This window comes from Microtus oregoni, unplaced genomic scaffold (assembly GCF_018167655.1).
Source record: "Microtus oregoni isolate MIOR12 unplaced genomic scaffold, Mior012 000012F_ref0000307, whole genome shotgun sequence".
Taxonomy (NCBI): domain Eukaryota; kingdom Metazoa; phylum Chordata; class Mammalia; order Rodentia; family Cricetidae; genus Microtus; species Microtus oregoni.
In genome coordinates this window covers 46,392,447-46,412,799 of record NW_024543071.1, presented here as the reverse complement: position 1 = coordinate 46,412,799, position 20,353 = coordinate 46,392,447, and the positions used below count along the sequence as shown (strand labels likewise).

At 42.2% G+C, this 20,353-nt stretch overlaps 1 protein-coding gene across 1 annotated transcript in view; it reads left to right on the top strand.

Annotated features, from left to right (window-relative positions):
* Positions 1–20,353, top strand: part of LOC121453927 (oxysterol binding protein) — a 32,117-nt gene extending 11,764 nt beyond the window's left edge. Inside the window, exons 4-14 of the mRNA XM_041660979.1 lie at positions 673–871; positions 1,115–1,217; positions 1,482–1,536; positions 1,724–1,855; positions 8,211–8,456; positions 8,697–8,817; positions 15,127–15,230; positions 16,097–16,192; positions 16,757–16,938; positions 17,773–17,993; positions 18,077–20,353. Of these exons, the coding sequence (XP_041516913.1) occupies positions 673–871; positions 1,115–1,217; positions 1,482–1,536; positions 1,724–1,855; positions 8,211–8,456; positions 8,697–8,817; positions 15,127–15,230; positions 16,097–16,192; positions 16,757–16,938; positions 17,773–17,993; positions 18,077–18,219 (1,602 nt within the window). The 3' untranslated portion in view covers positions 18,220–20,353. The remainder of the gene's footprint in view (positions 1–672; positions 872–1,114; positions 1,218–1,481; positions 1,537–1,723; positions 1,856–8,210; positions 8,457–8,696; positions 8,818–15,126; positions 15,231–16,096; positions 16,193–16,756; positions 16,939–17,772; positions 17,994–18,076) is intronic.

Sequence of the window (20,353 nt, the reverse complement as noted above, 5' to 3'; positions counted from 1 at the left end):
TGCCCTAGAAATGGTGAGTTCAGTGTGGCTGTAGAGTACAGAGGTAACAGCGGCTGGGAGAGTAGTTGTGTGAGGGCTGTTGTATTGTAACTCCTAGCCTTGAGGAGTCAGTAAAGGTATGGAGATAATCAGATTGGGGAGGGGGGGTTGTTTGTTTTTCTCTACCTCCCATCTTTAATTCACCAAGTAGTATTCTAATTTTTAAGTTCAGTTGTTTCCGAAATGACTGAAATAAAAGCAAGGCCAAGTTACCCCATCTCTAGTGTGAGTCAGTGCGGATCTGTTCTCTGTTTCAGTCCTCAGCTTTGGGTTTTGTGAGTGTAGCTGATTTATTGAAAGCAGTTTTCATACACTTTATCTTTTATTCAGAAGATCTCGGGTGCAGTTCACATGCCCGCCCTTTATGCTGCTGCCACTAATGCTTTGTCTGGCTTTGCTGCTCACTTGGTATTTGCTTGGTCCTCGTGACCAGGAAAATAGGAGAACTATGACAACCGTGTTCGCTCTTTCCCCAGTCTGACCTTGATTGCAGCACAGAGCTGGCTGTCCCCGATACTGTGAAATAGCAGGAAGTATTTAATTGTCATATGCCTTCTCATGTTCCCAGAATAAGGTTACTTGGTGGAGACTCTGACTAGTTGAGGTGACATAACCAACACTTTCTCTGTACAGGCTTGCAGAGATTTCCTCATGTTAGCCCAAACACATAGTAAAAAGTGGCAGAAGTCTCTACAGTATGAAAGAGACCAGCGTATCCGACTGGAAGAGACTCTTGAGCAGCTGGCAAAGCAGCACAATCACCTGGAGAGAGCCTTCAGGGGAGCCACGGTGCTGCCGGCAAACACTCCGGGCAGTGCTGGCTCTGGTAAAGGTGAGAAACCGAGCTCTTTACATAGCTGGTCTGATACAATCTGGGTGGTTTCTGCAGCTGACGGAAGAAATTCTCAATTGGTGGCTCATGTGAAATGCATTTAGAGCTATTGATTTCTTTTGGCTTTCCCACTGCTTTCAACCATTGTTGCCATGTTTGTTATTAGTATTTAAAAGAACCCACTGTGCCAGGCATTGGTAAATGTAACCACAGAAAACAAATGAGGCTTTTTTTTCTTTGTAGACCAGTGCTGTTCTGGCAAAGGGGACATGAGTGATGAAGATGATGAGAATGAATTTTTTGATGCACCAGAGATTATCACCATGCCTGAAAATTTGGGCCACAAGTAAGTTGTCCTTGACTGTTTAAGAAAATGAACGTGTATTTTTATGATTAAGACTGTTTCCCGTGAGAGTCTGAGCTGGTGACAGTTGCTAAGATGTGGGAAAACTGTTAGCACTTACACACTGAATTCTCCAGAGACTCCTAAATTCATACCCATTCTAAGTGTGTGCAGTATATTTGGCATTGTGCTTCATAAAGAACTGATGAGGACCAAACTTAAATTCTGGTCTTTGTTCTAATTCTCCTCTGTTTTTCATCCATGAAGACGTACTGGCAGCAATATCAGTGGAGCCAGCAGTGACATCAGCCTTGATGAACAGGTAACTCTTATTCGGAAGTTGTCAGCGTTGAGGGACTTTAGTTTTAATTCCCAAGAACTTGTCTGTGAAGTGCTAAGATAAATAGAAACTTCTGTTATTGTTTGTTAAGCATGGGGGAAGGGAAGGTTATAGATAGCAGATTTTTTGTTCTTTGTGGCTGATTGAATGGCTTTGTTTTTGCTTCTAGTACAAGCATCAGCTGGAGGAGACCAAGAAGGAAAAGAGAACCAGAATACCATATAAGCCAAACTACAGCCTCAACTTGTGGAGCATCATGAAGAACTGCATTGGAAAAGAGCTCTCTAAGATCCCGATGCCGGTGAGGTCCTCGAATACTCAGACTGGTGTCCTTTCTGCCTCAGTGGCACTCTGGTTACACTGTAGCAGCTTTAAGCATGGTCTTTATTTCCTTGCTAGTCATAAACCATCCTTTTAAGTCAGATTGTGTAATACTGGCTAAGGATCTAGTATCTTTCCAGATCATCTAGAATCAGTTGCTTATTTTTGATAACATTTATGAACAATTCCATGGTAGGCAGGCAGGCAGGCAGTCAGGCAGGCGTGAGGCATGCACAGATAACACAGCACTGATACTGTCTTGAAGAAGCATATAGTGAGATTAAGATGACTTGGTCAGGGCTGGAGAGATGGCTCAGTGGTTAAGAGCATTGCCTGCACTTCCAAAGGTCCTGAGTTCAATTCCCAGCATCCACATGGTGGCTTACAACCATCTGTAAAGAGGTCTGGCGCCCTCTTCTGGCCTGCAGGCATACAGACAGAATATTGTATAATAAATAAATAAATAAATATTTAAAAAAAAAAAAAAAAAAAAAAGATGACTTGGTCAGTAAAGGTTCTACCATGTAAGCACAAGAACATAAAAAGTCAGGCATGGTGACATTGGTGTCTGCCTTGGTATGTACATGCACTCATTACACACAACTATCCCCCCTCCCCCCGGGTTAAAATAACAGAATAGTAGCTGTGAATAGGGTGTGACAATTCATGCCTGTTAATACCAGCACTGGGAGGAATGACAAGAGTTTGAGACTAGCTTAGGCTACATAGTTCCCTGCCAACCTGGTTAAAGAGTGAGACCTTATCTCACTCTTACAGACATGCACAGAAAAACAAAATACACATAGATTAAAAGAGATAGTCAAGGAAATAGGTGGATGGTATTTTTCCTCTTTTAGTGCTATGGGAAGCCCTATACAAAGGAAACAAAGAAATAAAAGTAGTTAATTAAACCTAGAAGATAAGGACCATCTCCATGATGAAGATGGATATTGGGGCTGGGCATGGTAGTACTCTCCTATGATCTCAACACTTGGGACATAGAGGCAGTAAGATCAGGAGTTGAGGGTCAGCTTTCACTACAGATGGAGTTCAATGCCAGCCTGAGCTACTTGAGACCTTGTCTTAAAAATAAGCAAAGAGATGGGATTTGAACTGACCTCCCTTCCTCTAACTACACTTCTCCTGTCTATCCATGTTCTTGTCAAAGGGAAAACTGGAAGTGTGGTCATGTCAGTTCTCAACTTACCGTCCTTTAGTGGGTCATCGCTGCCTTGACTATAATCTGGTTCCTTAGTGGGCTGTGTGCTTTCTCCTGATGGGCAGATCTCTGTCAGGAAGATTAGAGTCAGGATAGACCTCAAGTATCAGGCATTTTGCCTCTTCCCTTCAGGCATTTACACACACTGCTCTTTATGCTTGAACTATGTTTATTTGTCCACCAGCCTATGGCACTTTTCTGTGACTACGGCTCTTTGTTGAGGATTTTGCTATAGTGACTCTTTAATAAACCTCTAGAGTATCTATCAGGGTAAAATATTGATCCCCTGTACTCCAGGAAGCTCCATAGTTTGTGTCTGGCAGTGTTCTGCTTGCTTATTCATTCTACAAGTATTTTCTGAGTATCTCTAATTTGCCCTATGCAGTGCGAGTGTGCGTCTTAGGCAGATGTTTGGCTTATAGAAAGAAATCCCAAGCTACGTTAATTTGAATCAGGAGTCAGCAAACTAAGGCCCTGTGGCCAAATTTCGCTGCCATCTAAACAGCCATAAGCCAAGAATTATTTTTATTTTTTCATTAAGTGGTTGGGGAAGAAATCTAAAGGAATGTAATAATTCATGAGGCTACTGTCCACAAATCAAGCTCTGTGGGACGGAGATACTCGTTCATTCCTTTCTGTTGTTCCTGCTGTCTTGCTGTCGCAGCAGTGTTGAGTGATGTGACAGAGACCACCTGGTCCTGAAGGCTTAAATGTTTACTATGTAGCTCTTTACAGAGGAAACAAAAACAAAGCAAACAGAAAACAGGCACCTGCCTTAAACAAATTTAGCTTAACATTCTTATTTTGAAATCCAAAAGTAGGTTGTCCAGAGCTGATATCACCACTGTCAGTACCAAGTTTCTTTCTGTTTTGTGGCTCTCTAATGATTAAGTGCTGTAATTCATAGATCAGTAATGGCTCCTTGAGCCGTCGGAGGATACTTTGCAGTCAGCTAGAGGATGGAAAAGTAAGAGCAGGCTGTGCCTTTTAAAGGTACTTCCTGGAAATTGCACAATCCATTAATCTCTTGAATCTCTGTGGCTACAACTTACTTATCTGACCATAGCTACCTAGAGAAAAGTCTAGAAATAAAGACTTAGGGTGTGGGAGCTGCATGTTCTGTCCATAACCTGGTACTTAGAAGCAGAAATAAAATACTTCCTCAGCCTCTTGGTACATAGGCACCACATCTTCATAGACTGTTTGTTTCTCATAACTAGGAACTATATTGTTGCTATGTATGTCCTTGATGCTCAGCATACTGCCTGACATTGACATTCAGCAAATACTAAAGTAATTAATTGAGCCTCAAAAAATAAATAGATTTTTATACACGTGTGTAAGGTTTAGTCTTTAAAAGACTAAATCCGAAGGTGAGAATGTAGTTCATTGATAAGATTGCTTGCCTAGGGTGTTTAAGGCCCTACATTCCATCTCTAGTACTACACAATAATAATATTGATGATGATGGTATAGTAATAACGGTAATAATAGTCAGGCAGTGGTGGCAAATGCCTTTAATCGCAGTTCAGGAAGCAGAGGCAGGTGGATCTCTGTGAGTTTGAGGGCAGCCTGGACTACAAAGGAAGTTCCAAGATAGCCAGAGCTGTTACACAGAGACTCTGTCTCAAAAAAAAAAAAAAAAAAGAAGGAAAGAAAGAAAGAGAAAAGAAAAGGAACGGAAAGGAAAAAAATAGTGGTAGTAAAATAAAATGAAAGTTGACTTAGAAGAAAAGGATTTTATTTATTTATTTATTTTTTTTTCTGAGACAGGGTTTCTCTGTAGCTTTGGAGCCTATCCTGGAACTAGCTCTTGTAGACCAGGCTGGCCTCGAACTCACAGAGATCCACCTACCTCTGCCTCCCAAGTGCTGGGATTAAAGGCATGCATCACCGCCACCACCACCCAGCTAAGAAAAGGATCTTAATGAGCTTATAGTAGAGAAACCTCCAAAACACTGGTGTTTGGGAAACCTAAATAAAGGAGGACCATTTGCTTGAGCATTGAGCACCTTATAGGAATTAGTAGGCAGGTGGACTGGAAAGGCAGGCCGTCATTCTCGGGATGTAGATTCTATTTCTAAAGAGCTTCTGGTGTAGGTGACCTGTATCTTCTTTCCTTATTGATATCGCCATTAGGAATGTGCAATCCTGTATTCTCCAGACAAGTCATCTTTTCAGACAGCATTCTATCACAAGAGAGCTGGGGTCAGCCGGTTCTGTTCCTGTTGGCATCTGACTGGGCACTGCCAGTATAAGTCAGCAGTAGGAGGTCATTGTTATTCTTTTTTTAAAAAATGCTGCAAGATCCCCGGTGGCAGTAGGCAGCAGAAATGCTGTAGGTTCCAAATGATGGCGGCAGGTCATGTGGTGGCTGGCAGCGGGCTCTGGGAGCAGCCAGTCTCAGGCAGAAATGGCTGCCGGTCCCAGAGTGGCGGCCCAAGGGGTGGCGGTGGGCCATGTGGCAGCAGACAGCGGGCCATGGGAGCAGCCAGTCCCAGGCAGAGACAGCTGCTGGTCCCAGAGCAGTGGTGGTGGGCCATGTGGCAGCAGGCAGTGGGCCCCAGGCAAAGACGGCTGCTGGTCCCCGAGCAATGGCTGGTCCCAGGCAGGGAGACACATGGCGGGCGGGGCAGAAGACAGAAACAGGGATAGACACGACATGCAGGGTGAGGTTGAATGTTTATTCAGGGGGTTATGGAGGAGGAAGGGTGAAGGAGGGGACAGAGAGAGAGAGAGAAGAGAAGAGGAGAAAGAGACAGAGAAGGGGGGGAGCAGAGAAGTGGGGAGAAGCTGCCTCTCTGAGAGGAAGATGGAAAAAAGAGCGAGCTCAGGCCTGAAGCTGAAAATCAGCCTGCCTCAGCGGATGGGGAGGGGAATGGGTGTGGCTTGTCTCTTAAAGGGACCAAAACCATAACAGTCATGGCTTCCTCTTAGGCATTTTTCTGACAACATCTGTGTGACTCTAGGTTTCACTAAACAGTCTTTCCTGAGCTCCTCAAGGTGTTAAGCTTCTGCATATCCCTTCACCCTCTGAGTTACAGTGATGTCCCTTCTTCATGTCCCCAGCTCATGGCTGGCTGGTTTTGCTAATCACTGGTTGTCTTTTGTGGCTAACTAACTCTCATTAGCAGCGAGTAAGGTCCTTGCTTCCTTCTCCTTAAAATACTCAAACTCATTTGTTTGCGTTTGGCCTCTGAGTGTGACCAGGGTTCTTGGAACATTTATTAGAAGGTGGGTTATATGTAGATGAAAAATAGTGACGGACTAGTGATGTGTGGGCTCTCTCTGGTCCAGGTTCTCTTCTATGTCTGCTATCCCAGGACACAGCTTTTCATGATTTTCCTCTGAATATGTGAAAAATTTTCTTTATTCTGCCTGAATTGTTGTCACTAAGAGATTCTGCTCCATTAAGGATTCGGGCCTTACTGTTACCAGTTGGACACTGTGCCACATTCAAGCATTTTCGTAGTGTGGGCTTATTACATATGTGTGTGGGTATGTGCATGTGAGTTCAAGTGGCTGGAGGACAGAGTCATCTGATTGCCTGGAGCGGGAGTTAAAGGTGCTTGTGAGCCAGCTGATATGAATGCTACTAATGGAAGTCCAGTCCTCTGGAGGAGCAGCAAGTGCTGTTAATCACTGAGCCTCTGCTGGGCGGTGGTCGTGCACTCGGGAGGCAGAGGCAGGTGGATCTCTGAGTTGGAGGCCAGCCTGGTCTACAGAGTTCCAGGACAGGCTCCATAGCTACTGGGAAATCCTGTCTCAAAAAACCAAAAAAGAAAAGAAATCACTGAGCCATTTTTCTATTCCCTCCCCTCCCCTCTCCCCCCCCCTCTAAATTATTTATATTTTGTGTGGGCTGTGCATGGGGGGCAGAAGAGAACCTCATCTGGCAATGTCATACTGAGATGGTCTCTCACTGGGCTTGAAGCTCCCCATTTCAGCTAGACTGAATAGCCACTGAACTCTTGGGAGGTACCAGTCTCTACATGTGGGCTCCCCCTACCCCCAGTGCTGGGGTTACAAGCTCATGCAGCCATGATGCCTGGCTTTTTTTTTTAAATGTAGGTAGTAGTAGGTAGTAGAGATTTGAACTCAGGTCCTCATGCTGGCAGAGTAAGAGCTCCTACCCGCTAAGCTCAGCCCCTAAAGCAAAATATACTTGTTTGTTTGTTTTTGTTTTTTGATACATGGGTCTGTGTTATGTAGTTCTGGCTGTTCTGGAACTCTTTATGTAGGCCAGACTGGCCTCAGGCTCACAGAGATTCACCTGCTGTCTTTTCTTTCACGCACATGGCTGGGTAAAAGGCATGTGCCACCATGCCTGGTCTTTCAACAAATTTTAAATTAGCAAAATTATTTAAAATTTCAAAGTTACCTTAGAAATTAACTTATTTTCTTGAGGGAGAAGCAGTGTGAGCAGTGTCTGTTGTTCACTTCTCCACCATGTGGGATGCACAGGCTCTGGCACACATGGCACTCGGATAATATTGTCTAATGGATAGGCGCACATTTCCCCTAGCTGAAATGAATCATCTAGCGATTGACTGCTATAAGTTGGCTGTCAGATTTGAAGAGTGAGAGCATGTCCTGCTTCCTCTCCACTCCAGCAGCAACAGTCCATGTCTAGAGCACTGTCCAGCCTCAGAAGTCCAGCGTCTAGTCCAGGGGAGAAGCTGACTTCGGCAGTGCAATCATTTCTGTGGTCAAGGCTCCTGTACTTTTATAATCTTAGCTCCCCTTTGCTTCTCCCCCAGATTGTTCCATAGCTAACTTACTCTCTAGGTACACTTCTGAAATTTTTGTTCCTTTAATCACTCAATTAATTCCCTCATTTACTGTCTGATGGGGTCTCCTGTGGTCAGTAATTTATGGCTGTTGTCGAGTCTGCAGTGCTGCCTAGAAGCAGCATGGTTTCCATCTCAGAGGGCAGTGACTCCTGCCACTCCCCGACATAGATGTTAACAGAGGAGAGTGGGTCACCTGGAGTCTAATCGGAGAGCTGCAACTTCTTTTGTCTTCCTGTTGCTTTATCACCACAGCATCTCAGCATCTCCAGCTGTCTCCTGTGAATGGCAGGGAAAAGGCTTTAAATCTGTTCTCTTCCTTACAGGTAAACTTTAATGAGCCCTTGTCCATGCTTCAGCGCCTTACTGAAGATCTGGAATACCATGAGCTATTAGACCGAGCTGCAAAATGTGAGAACTCTCTAGAACAGCTCTGCTATGTTGCAGCCTTCACCGTTTCCTCCTATTCCACTACTGTCTTCCGAACCAGCAAGCCATTCAACCCTCTCCTTGGGGAGACCTTCGAACTGGACCGACTAGAGGAGAATGGTTATCGATCCCTCTGTGAGCAGGTAAAGAGCCCAGATCTGTAACACTTTTCCTTTCTTATGACTGGGTAGGTTTTGAGAAGCCAGTCTCAGTCAGCCCATTCTGTCTTCTTTTTCATTAGGATTCAACACACTAGGCCTGTCGTTCACCACTGTTGTGAATGTAAAAATATAAAGGGAGACTCTTGAGTGTTTATTGCCAATTAATGAGCCATGTCTTTCTCTTCTCCAGTCTTTTCTTAATTCAAACCTGATTTCTCCAAGGTGAGTCATCATCCCCCTGCTGCTGCACACCATGCTGAATCCAAAAATGGCTGGACATTGCGTCAGGAAATCAAAATCACCAGCAAGTTTCGAGGCAAATACCTCTCCATTATGCCCCTTGGTAAGGCCACCATGTTTGTTCTGGTGAAAGGTGTTCTGGCATGATGGAGGAGGCTACTGTTTCAGGCATCAAGAAATGGAACTCTAATTCAGGCACCAGCATCACTAGCTAGTTACCATTTAACTCCCCAGCTTTCAAATGCGTAAGGAGGCCAGGCACCCTTTTAAGACCCATCCTGCCATATCTTTGCCTCTTTAGTTTATTTACTTTTTGTTTCTAAGCACTACTTTCGAATATGGATTCTAGCATGCCTTTAAGACATCATTTCAAGCCGGGCAGTGGTGGCGCACGCCTTTAATCCCAGCACTCGGGAGGCAGAGGCAGGCGGATCTCTGTGAGTTCGAGACCAGCCTGGTCTACAGAGCTAGTTCCAGGACAGGCTCCAAAGCCACAGAGAAACCCTGTCTCGAAAAACCAAAAAAAAAAAAAAAAGACATCATTTCAATGGTGTTTTCCCATTACTCTAGTTCTGTCTGTATATAGAACAGTTAGGATTATGAGATTAGGTTTCTCTCTCACAGTCTTTACTCCTCTGCTTGATGGATTAGGTGTCATTTATGTAATGATTGAATCCTGGATAAAATGAAACTTTATTTTATTGAATTACAAGCTATTTTTTGTGTTGGGATCAAAAAGATGAAGCCTGGGAGGGAGTAGGAGTCCTGACCTGTAGAGTTGGAAGCACACCAGAACTTTACAGCTGCTGCCATTCCTCATTCCGCACTGATTTTCTTCTGTGTGTGTGTGAGCGAGACAGACAGAGACAGAGAGACAGAGAGAGAAGTCTTTTAAGGTTTTTTTTTCTGGGCATGGTGGTACATGCTTTTTTTTTTAAATATTTTTTACAGTTTATTTAACTTTATTTTATGTGCATTGGTGTGAAGGTGTCATATCCCCTGCAACTGGATCTTCAGACAGTTGTGAGCTGCCATGTGGGTGCTGGGAATTGAACCCGGGTCCTCTGGAAGAGCAGTCAGTGCTCTTAACCACTGAGCGATCTCTCCAGCCCCGGTGGTTCATGCTTTTAATCCCAAAAGGAGGCAGAATTAGGTGAATCTCTCTGAGTTCAAGGCCAGTTTGGTCCACAAAGCAAGTTCTAGGTAAACCAGGGCTATTACACAGAGAAACCCTTTTAAGATTTATTTTTGCTAGTTTTAGTGTGTGTGTGTGTGTGTGTGTGTGTGTGAGTGTGTGAGAGTTTGCGTGTGAATGTGTACATTTGTGTTCAGTGTAGTTCCCACAGAAGCCAGAGTAATCAGATGTCTTGGAACTGGTGTTACAGTTGTGTACCACCAGATGTTTGTACCTTGGCTCCTCTGCAAGAACATTTAACCACAGAGCCATTTCTCCACCCCCTGCAAAGTGTTCTTTTATACTTCATAATCTCATCACATAATTTTATTTTGTTTACTTATACAGATATTTTATAAGAAAAAGTTATATACTGTCTTTAATATATAGCTGGATTTACTGGTCTTAGTTTCTTTTTTTGTTTGTTTTGCTTTTTAAGACAAGGTTTCTCTGTGTAACAGTTTTGGTTGTCCTGGAGCTCACTTTGTAGACCAGGATTGAATTCACTGAGACCTGCCTGCCTCTACCTCCCAAGTGCTGGGATTAAAGGTGTGCGATACCACCGCCTGACTCTCTTAGTTTCTTAATGTGGAGTAAAGCTATTGACTAGTGTGTCCTTTCATAATTTTTAGAAGACCGATTATTTCAGTTTTATTGATCTGGGAATGATTCTTGAATTCTTGCTTATGTAGGATAGTTTTACTGGATATAGAATTCTTCCTTTGATAGTCTTCTCAACATCTTGACTTTGTTATTCTACTGTTTTTTTGGCTTTTGTATGCTTTTCCCCCCCTCAAATATTTCATTGTAATTATATACTTTATATGTGTGTGTGTGTGTGTGCGTGTGTGTATACACACACATATATAAGCATTTCATACATGTTAAGTGTGTAGTTAAGTGCTATTTACTACATCCATGATGGTATATGAACACTGTTAATGATCTGACTCCAAGACACTTTATTTTGTTCAGCTGAAACTGCACCCAGACCGCTCATTTGGCCTTCCTCCAGACTCAGAAAACCACTGCTCTACTTTTTGTCTGTACAATTTTCACAGATCTGTGATTTAAAAGTATGTCTTTTTTTTTTTTTTTTTGATTTTCGAGATTTGTCTTTTTTGACAGGTTTATTTCATCTCAGGGTCTTTTTCTTCTATGTTCAATGTTAGGATTTCTCTTTTTATGCTAACTATTCCTATTACATTGCACATGTACACACATTTTTTTAAATCTGTCCACCTGTTGATGGTTATAGGTTGCTTTCATGTCATGTTTTAACTATTGCATATAAATTCTGTGAAGTTGAGTATAAATATCTCTTAGAGTCGTTGCTTTCTATTCTTTTGAGTATATAGCAGTAGTGGAATTGCTGGATCACATGGTAATTCTTTTTAATGTTTTGAGAAATTCCACAGTTTCCATCATTTTATGTGACTCTACCATTGTATATCACTCCAGACAGTGTGCCAAGGCTGTAGTTACCTCACGTCCTTCATTCCTCGTGTGCTTTTCAATGATTTGTGTGTTTACTTTAGAGTAGTTTATGTAAGTCCTTTCCCAGTTGTTTTTAGGATTTTTGTTGTTGTTTGAGATTTTGTAGCTGTGGCTGTCTGAATCTCAAAATGTCAGTTGGGCTGGCCTCGAACTTACTGAGATGCACTGCCTCTGGAGTGCTGGGATCAGTGGTGTGCACCATCATACCTGGGCCTTTTTGGCAGTTGTTGTTATTTTGTTTTTTGAGACAAGGTCTTATTGGTATGGAACTCAGAGACCTCCCTGCCTCTGTCTTCTGAGTGCTGGAATTAAAATTGTGTGCCACCACACTCCTTGCCAGATTTTAAAACTGAGTTTTGTTGAGTGTTAGGAGTTTTATATGTGGTCTGGATATCATTCCCTTATCAAAAAAAAATTGGATTTACAAATCAGGCAGTGGTGGTGCATGATTTTTTTAATCCCAGCACTCAGAAGGTGCATGCAGATTTCTGAATTCAAGACCATCCTGTTCTACACAAAGAAACCCTGTATCAAAATGAAAAGAAAACAAACAAACAAAAAATAGGATTTACAAATGTTTTCTTCCATTTGTAAGTTGCCTTTTTACTCCTTTGTATTGTATTGCCCTTTGATGTACAAAATTTTTAATTTTCAAAAAAAGACCATTTTCTCTATTTTCTTTTTGTGTTTGTTTTTGTAGTTGCTTATATTTTTGGTGTCTCATCCCAAATGTCATTACTGCTTGGTGATGGTGGCACTTACCTTTAGTCCCAGCACTAGGGAGGCAGAGGCAGAAGTTCTGAGTTCCAAGACAGCTAGGTCTACACAGAGAAACTCTGTCTTGAAAAACCAAAGAAGAAGAAAAAAGTCATTATTAAACTAACGTCTTGAAACTTTTGCCTTCGATTTCGAGTGTCCCTATTTCCTCACTCCAGCCTACCCCACTTACCACCCAAGACAGGGTTTCTCTGTGTAGTCCCGACTGTCTTGGAACTTACTCTGTAGACCAGGCTGGCCTTTAACTCAGAGATTTACCTGCCTCTGCCTCCTGCCTGCTGGGATTAAAGGCTTGGGCCACCACTGCCTGACCTCTTTTGAGTTTTATATAGTTTGAGGTGTAATATTTGACATTTGGAAAAAAAATCGATGTTTGGGATTAATGTTTGTGTATGTTTGTGTATACTATTTTGCAAAGGTCCAGCTTCATTTTGCATGTAAATAAAAGACTGTCCTTTTCCTATTTAATGATCTTGGCACCCTTGTCAGAAATCATTTGAGAGTGTATGTAAGGTTTTATCTGTGGGCTTTCTGATCATAACTTGTTTGTCTTTATGCCAGTACTACATTGTTTTTGTTAGTATGCATTTGTTTGTTTGCGATTTTTTTGTTTTGTTTTTTATTTTGGTTTGGTTTAGTTTTTTGAGACAGGGATTCTCTATGTAACAGTCCTGGCTTTCCTGGAACTCACTCTGTAGACCAGGCCGGTCTTGAACTCTGAGATCCACCTGCCTCTGCCTCCTGAGTGCTGTGATTAAAGGTGTGCGCCACCGTTGCCCGGTTTACTATGGTTTTGTAATAAGCTTGAAATCAGAAAGTGTGAATCTTCCAGTTTTGTTTATTTTCAAAATTGTTTTAGCTGATTAAATTCCCTTGTAATTCAATGTAAAATCTTGTTTCTTTAAAATATCTTTTTATTATGTGTATATATGTATATCTGTGTATGTGTATGCCTTGAGTGTTCAGATGCCTCTGGAGACCAGAAGGCAGTTGTGAGAACCTGACATGAGTGCTGGGAACAGAACTCAGGTCCTTTGCAAGAACAGAAAGTGCTCTTAACTACATACAAACACACACACACACACACACACACACACACACATACACACACACACACACACACACACACATTTTGAGTTTTCAGATACCTCTGCTCCTGCTACGGATTTTAATTTAGTATCATTTGGGAAGCTATACCTGCTAAGTACTTGTTACATTACAAGCACCTTGGTGAGCAAATAAAATGTTTACTGCTGACCAGGATGTGCTTTCCCAAGTCTGTAGATAATAAAACCAGCCAAAAGAAGTTAAAATATTTATTATAAGTGCAGTTCTGACATTTAACTACCCACAGTATTTACAGTCTCAGTACATTAAGAGCACAGTCCCCAAAATGTCCTTGCTTCTGATATAAGCCACAAATTTTGGTGTGCAAAATTTTCCATACTTTGGACCAACAAGCTATAAATTTATGGGATACCCAAGTTTCCTCAGGTTTGACAACAGAAAAAACAATTTTCTAGATTTATTTATTTTATTTGTGTGTGTGTGTTGCCTGCACATGTGTTTGTGTACTGTGTGTGTGCCTGGTATCCTCAGAGATCAGAAGAGAATGTCAAAGACAGATCCTCTAGAATTAGAGTTATGGATGGTTGTAAGTCATTATGTAGCTTTTGGGAACCAAACTGTGTCCTCTGCAAAGGCAAAAGTGCTCTTAACCACTGAGCCATCTCTCCGGCGTCATTAGTTTTGAAAACTTACTGGAATGACTTGTGGAACTCAGGAAAGTGGTGCACATATAGTGATGTCATTCTGTCTACAAATCAGTGTTAGTTGAATGAAAGAGACTTGGAAGCTAAAGCAAGGAGGGTTCTGCATACAGCACTTCCATGACCCCAAAGGAATCAGGATGTGTTATTCTTGAATTTTGGACTCCAGAGGGTGTTTTGGTTTTGGGCGGGGTTCATAATGTAAACTTAATTAATTGAAATCCGTAAGATTTAATTCAACATCTGTCTTTCCTTCTTGAAGGTTAGTAAGTATGATGATAATGGGTTACTCAAAGCCCCAACTTGGGCCACCACACGGTTGACTTTCTGACCTGTCTTGCTCTCATCCTGAATTATTTCATTAACATTAGCTGTCAGTGATCCACCGAGTTACCTCAGCAGCATGAAGTATCAAACCCACCTAAAATAATCTCTCTTGAGAAATGACAACAGTCAAAAGATTCTCCTAGTACCAGAGCAAACCTCGACAAATTATTATGTAGCATAGGGTTGCATAGCTAGTGAGTGAAAAACCAGGACCAAGTCCAGTTCCAATTCTGAAGCTCGCCTCTCTCTGTTTCTCCACTCTTAATATTAAGACCCATAGATAAGTGGCTTGCTTAAGGTCCCCAACTGATTACTAACCCTGACTGCCCATACTTGTTCCTTTCAGTGTTTGTTTTCCCCCCATGATGGGACACGTTTGCCTTTTCTCTGTGAATTTTGAAATTTGTATTATACAACTCCCTAGCTAAAGTGCACCCAATTGTTATCTGACATCACCTAATCATTTTATTCCTATACTTAAAATCAAATAAACAAAAGTAAACCAGTCCAACATTTGAGAAAGTTATGCTTTTCTTTCTTTCCTTATTTACTTGCTGTTTTCTTTTTAAAGTAAGAAATGTTAAAAGGAAATTAATCTTCATTTCTCTTTTTTTTTTAAAATTTATTTATTTATTTATTATGTATACAATATTCTGTCTGTACGTATGTCTGCAGGCCAGAAGAGGGCACCAGACCTCATTCCAGATGGTTGTGAACCACCATGTGGTTGCCGGGAATTGAACTCAGGACCTTTGGAAGAGCAGGCAATGCTCTTAACCATTGAGCCATCTCTCCAGCCCCCTAATCTTCATTTCTAGTGTGCATGGTGCTGTTTTTCTGATACCTGGCTGTACACTTTTGCTTCTAGGTACCATCCATTGTATTTTCCATGCAACTGGGCACCATTACACCTGGAAAAAAGTTACCACAACAGTACACAACATTATTGTGGGCAAGTTGTGGATAGATCAGGTGAGCAAAGGTACCCAAAGTGTCTCTGAACTTCAGAGTTCCTCTTCAGGTAATCTTTGTTGTATTTAGGATCCAGTAGCTAGTCCCAGACTGTTTTTTACTGGATCTCTTAAAGGATATTCTCTCAGGCAGTAGTCCTACCTCTGTAAAATTCTATCTACAAATTATTATTTATGAATGACCAAATTATACATTCCATCAGTGACTCCTGGGACTCTGTTGGGCAATATAAAGGAATGCAAGACAGAGTTACATAGCCCCGGCTCTTAATGAATTTGCACTGTCCTAGGCACTAGCGTTAGAAAGTCAGAGAAGGCCCTGCAGGAATTAGTATGTCGTTGAAGAAATATGGCATGTATAGGCTGCAAGTATAATAGAATTGCCTAATACAGGAGACATGCTAAGAGTCTGTCTAGTTAAGTGTTAGCTTTGGGGTAAGACTGTTCTAGCTCGGCCAGAAAAGAGGCTATATTATCTTCTGAGGAGGGTTTATGATTGATGTGGAATTAAGCTGAGTATCTGAGGGCTAGAAAAAATGTGAAAAAATCAAACAAATGGAGTCTATAGGAAGATCTGTAGAGTTTTGAAATTGTCATTTATGTTAAGCAAAGGAATTGTAGAAGAGTCCTCGTGAGGGACTTATTCAGAAGGGTGGATTACTACCTGTGCATTTCAGTTTGTGTACTGAAGGCCAAGTCATGTTACCAACATGTGACACACAAACAGTTTGACCTTAATTTCAACCTGAAATACAATGATTACAGAGGCCTTCCACAATGCCCCAGGTCTTTAAACAAGGGAGCACTGACATGTAAAATTTACATCAGTCTTCATAAAACTAACTCATGATTCTTTTCTCTTTATAGTCTGGTGAGATTGACATCGTAAATCACAAGACAGGAGACAAGTGTAATCTTAAATTTGTTCCTTATAGCTACTTCTCTCGGGATGTAGCAAGAAAGGTAAGAGAGGCTGAAATGTAAATATTTTTCATTTAGTGTGTATCCCTTAGAAGGCCTGGTGAGTGTGCATTTGTATTGAGGTAGGTAGGTAGAAAGACATGTATCCTATATATGGATGTCAGAAAAGTAGGCATAAAGAAGATGTAAAGAAGCTAGGTGGTGGTGCACACCTTTAATCCCAGCACTCGGGAGGCAGAGGCAGGCAGATCTCTGTGAGTTTAAGGCCAGCCTGATCTACAAGATCCGGAGTGTCACGTGGGAATAAAGACTAACCAGGGGGGTGGTGCATGCCTTTAATCCCAGCACTTGGGAAGCAGAAGACAGCCTGGTCTACAGAGTGAGTTCCAGGACAGCCAGGATTACACAAAGAAACTGTTTAAAAAATGGGGGAAAAGTGAAGACTAGTTGAGGATTCAAATGGGTTTGTGGATCTGTGTAATTTCTAGAGTAACTTTGTCAGGTACTTTTCCTTCTTACATCAGAAATTCCTGTGTAATAAGAATTCATGGCTGTGTTATAATAATTGGATTTAGCTAGGACTTACCCTAAGACTTTTTCTTGTAGGTGACAGGAGAAGTGACAGACCCATCAGGAAAAGTTCACTTTGCCCTCCTGGGGACATGGGATGAGAAAATGGATTGTTTCAAAGTTCAGCCAGCCTCTGGGGAAAATGGGGGTGATGGTCGACAGAGAGGCCATGAAGCAGAAGAAAGTAGGGTTATGCTGTGGAAAAGGAATCCTTTACCGTGAGTATTGCATGCAAGCCTCCTGGGGGCTTTGCCTATAATTCTGGGGCAGTATAAAGGTATTCTGCCTGCTTTCTTTGTGGTTGTCTGTGGAACTGTCCAGGGAGATCAGAACCTGTGCAGAGATTACTAGAGATTGTACACATGATAGGAGTTGAAGCATGATTTCTTCCAAGAATCTACCTCACCAAACATATACCAAATTGTAGTTCTTCTTTCTTAAGGTCCACTCAAAACAATCTCTTTATAATTTAGTATTCTGTTTTTGAGACAATGTCTAGTCTCACTGTATAGCTCAGGCTCTTTGAAGTCCTGATCTGGTCCTCTACCTCCCAAGAGCTGAGTTACAGGCTTTCACCACCATGCCCTGCATTCTCACAGCAATTCAGAGCAGCCAGGGAAGAAAGGTGCTTTCTGCCTGTTAACAGTTTCCCCACAGACCCCAGGAGCTAACACACAGAGCTTTGGAGACAAATGCAGGCCATTTGTCTCTTGTTATCATCATATATTATGTCTACAGAAATAGCCAGATCATCCCAGAAAGAGGTCTGAAGGGAAGCAAAGGAAATAGAAATGAGGCAATTTTGAAGATTTTATTCTTCCTGATAAATATAGATAATTCTGAGTGCAGATGCTGCAGTAACTGTTGGATGAAGTAATGCTTGGGAAGGGTGGGAGCGGTATAGTTTGGCTCTCTTATTTGGAGTTACCTGATAAGAGTTTGGAGTTTTTCCATGTGTGGGACACTTAGATACAGGCAGTGTTCCAAGCTGTTGCTCCTTGGATTGAATTGAGGCTCTAGAGCTGCCTTTCCTTTGTCTTGTTTGTTCTTAGGAAGAATGCAGAAAACATGTACTACTTCTCAGAGCTCGCCCTCACTCTCAATGCCTGGGAAGGTGGCACTGCGCCCACAGACAGCCGGTTGAGGCCTGACCAGAGACTGATGGAAAATGGGCGCTGGGATGAAGCAAATGCTGAGAAGCAGCGCCTAGAGGAAAAACAGAGACTCTCCAGGAAAAAGAGAGAAGCAGAAGCTGTGAAAGCCACGGAAGATGGTAACAACCCTGTCCCCTGCTCTGATTTCTTGTACATGGCAAGTGCCAGCTCTAAACTTGCTTTTCATTTTCTTCCCTTTTAGGCACACCATATGACCCCTATAAGGCACTGTGGTTTGAGCGGAAGAAGGACCCTGTCACCAAGGAGCTAACTCATATTTATAGGGGTGAATACTGGGAATGTAAGGAAAAGCAGGACTGGGGTTCTTGCCCAGACATTTTCTGAAGTGGCTGTAACTCAAAGGAAGAGGGTCGATCGGAGAAGACGGCAGAGGATGTGCAGGAAGGCTGGCAGTTGGGACTCTTACCAAGTGCTTTCCTCAAATTTGTCTGTCTTAACCAATCACTTTTTCCAAATCAATCACCAGAAGCAGACACCCATGGTGGTGATTGGCTGGTTGCCTTAGCTGATTGACGCTGAAATCGACGTAGTAGATACTCATGTTTGTAAGGGAGCGGTTTAGTGGCTGAAAGTTAGTGTTACTCTACATCTGTAAAGGCAAGTAAGTGTCCGTGGTCTTCTCCCTCTGACCCAATATAAGATGACGTCATTTACCCTTCCCTTGTAGTGTCCTGCTCAGCCAAGATCTGCATAAGATTGTGATTCATGAGCATTTTGGTGCTGTTCAGAGCAAGAACTGATTTTAAAGTTCTGTAAAAAGAAACACATTAAGACTTAATCAGCCGAGGCATCTTGCACAGGTCTCATGTTAGGAAGTGTGTTCACACATGGGCTTGGTTTAATGTAGCAGCGTGTGTAAATAACTAAGGTTTGGGAGCATCTGCAGGAGAGATTGTTCTCCAGGGCTGGAATATTGAGTTACGTTCTTGGAGATTTTGTCTTCACTTGCATATACAACACCCCTCTGCTGTTTTCTTCTACTTTGACAACAACCAGAGGCCTCTTTTGGTAGTTGATAAGAGGGCCACACAATTTTTATGAAGGGGTTTTATGGTCTTCCTCAGGTGGAGAACCTCTGAGAACACAGGCAGGGTGGAAGAAGACTGCTAGCCATTTGTACCTTCCCAGCCCCTCCTCATCCCGTCTTTCATTGCCTTTCTGGCTTTTCTCCTGGCACAGTACCAGTTTGAGTTTGTGCCACACTCTGGAGCTAAACATTGCCTGACCCATTCTGTACACTTCAGAATTTGAGAGAAGTTTCTCTGCAACAAACGTTTTCATCATCTTGAAAGTCCCATGGAATGGAACCACCTCTGGAATAATGTGTTAAATCATCTGTATATTATATATATATGTGTGTGTGTGTGTGTGTGTGTGTGTGTGTATGTAGAGAAAAATCTAATTTTTTGTTTTCCTCTTTTCCCGTGAAGAATCTTGATTTTTTTTTTTTTTATATATATACCACCTGTCTCCCTGGGACTCTCTTGGACATGTATTAATATGGGCCGATGCTCCTCTGCTTTCCACCTTTGAGGGGCACTGCAACCCCAAACATGTGGCGCTTACTGAACAGGGACGAGGAGGAGGGTTCGTGCCATGGTGATCCACTGCTGCCTCAGCTCTGCTTCCCTGACCACCTGGCTCTTGGAAAGGAAGTCCTAGTCTTTTTCCTGCCTCAGTTTCCTTCCGTAGGAGTATGGGTAGAAAGTCAGGAAGGTGATTTCCACCTTCCTTATGTCCCAGCCAGCTCAGGCTAAATCCCAAAAGAGTTTTCTTCCAAGGATGTGAGCTAAGAGCCCTTGTGCCCTTTGGGAACTGCCTGCCGGGCCCTGGCTTGCTTCCTTTAATTTTTTCTGTTTTAATTTTAGTTTCCTGTTCAGAAACATAAATCCCTTGTGCAACCCACCCTTGGTTGAGGGTCATAAATTGAGGTGCCTTCCTTATGTACTTTTTGTTAATATTTTTGTTTTTGTTCCTTAACTATTGAGCCTCAGCCATTGTGGGTCCGTGGGGAAAATACCATTCCAGAGGAAGCTATCCCTTCAGGAAATTGGATTTTACTGGGTAAATTAGTATTTTTAGTCATCCCCTGCATCCATGCTCTCCCTCCCTAGGTCAAATATGATCAAAGATTGAGCACTGGGGAATTTCCTCCTAAGAAGGCTTTTCCCAGCACAAGGGGTTACTCCAAGGGAGGTCCATAAAATGGGCACCATCTCTGGAGCCTTTGAATAGAATGGAAATTTCCCAGGACCTTGTTGCTTTATCCCCTTCCTCTATATCTGCACTACATTTCTAGCTTGATTCCCAGACCCCTGCTAACGGAAGAAGCCTAGAAGTCCTGAAGATGGAATAAAGTCACATGAAAGCAAAACAAGAAAATATATTTTCAGTTTTTTTGCCTTATTGCTTTTTTTCAAAAAAAAACCTACTAAATTAAATAATTTTTAAAAAGCTA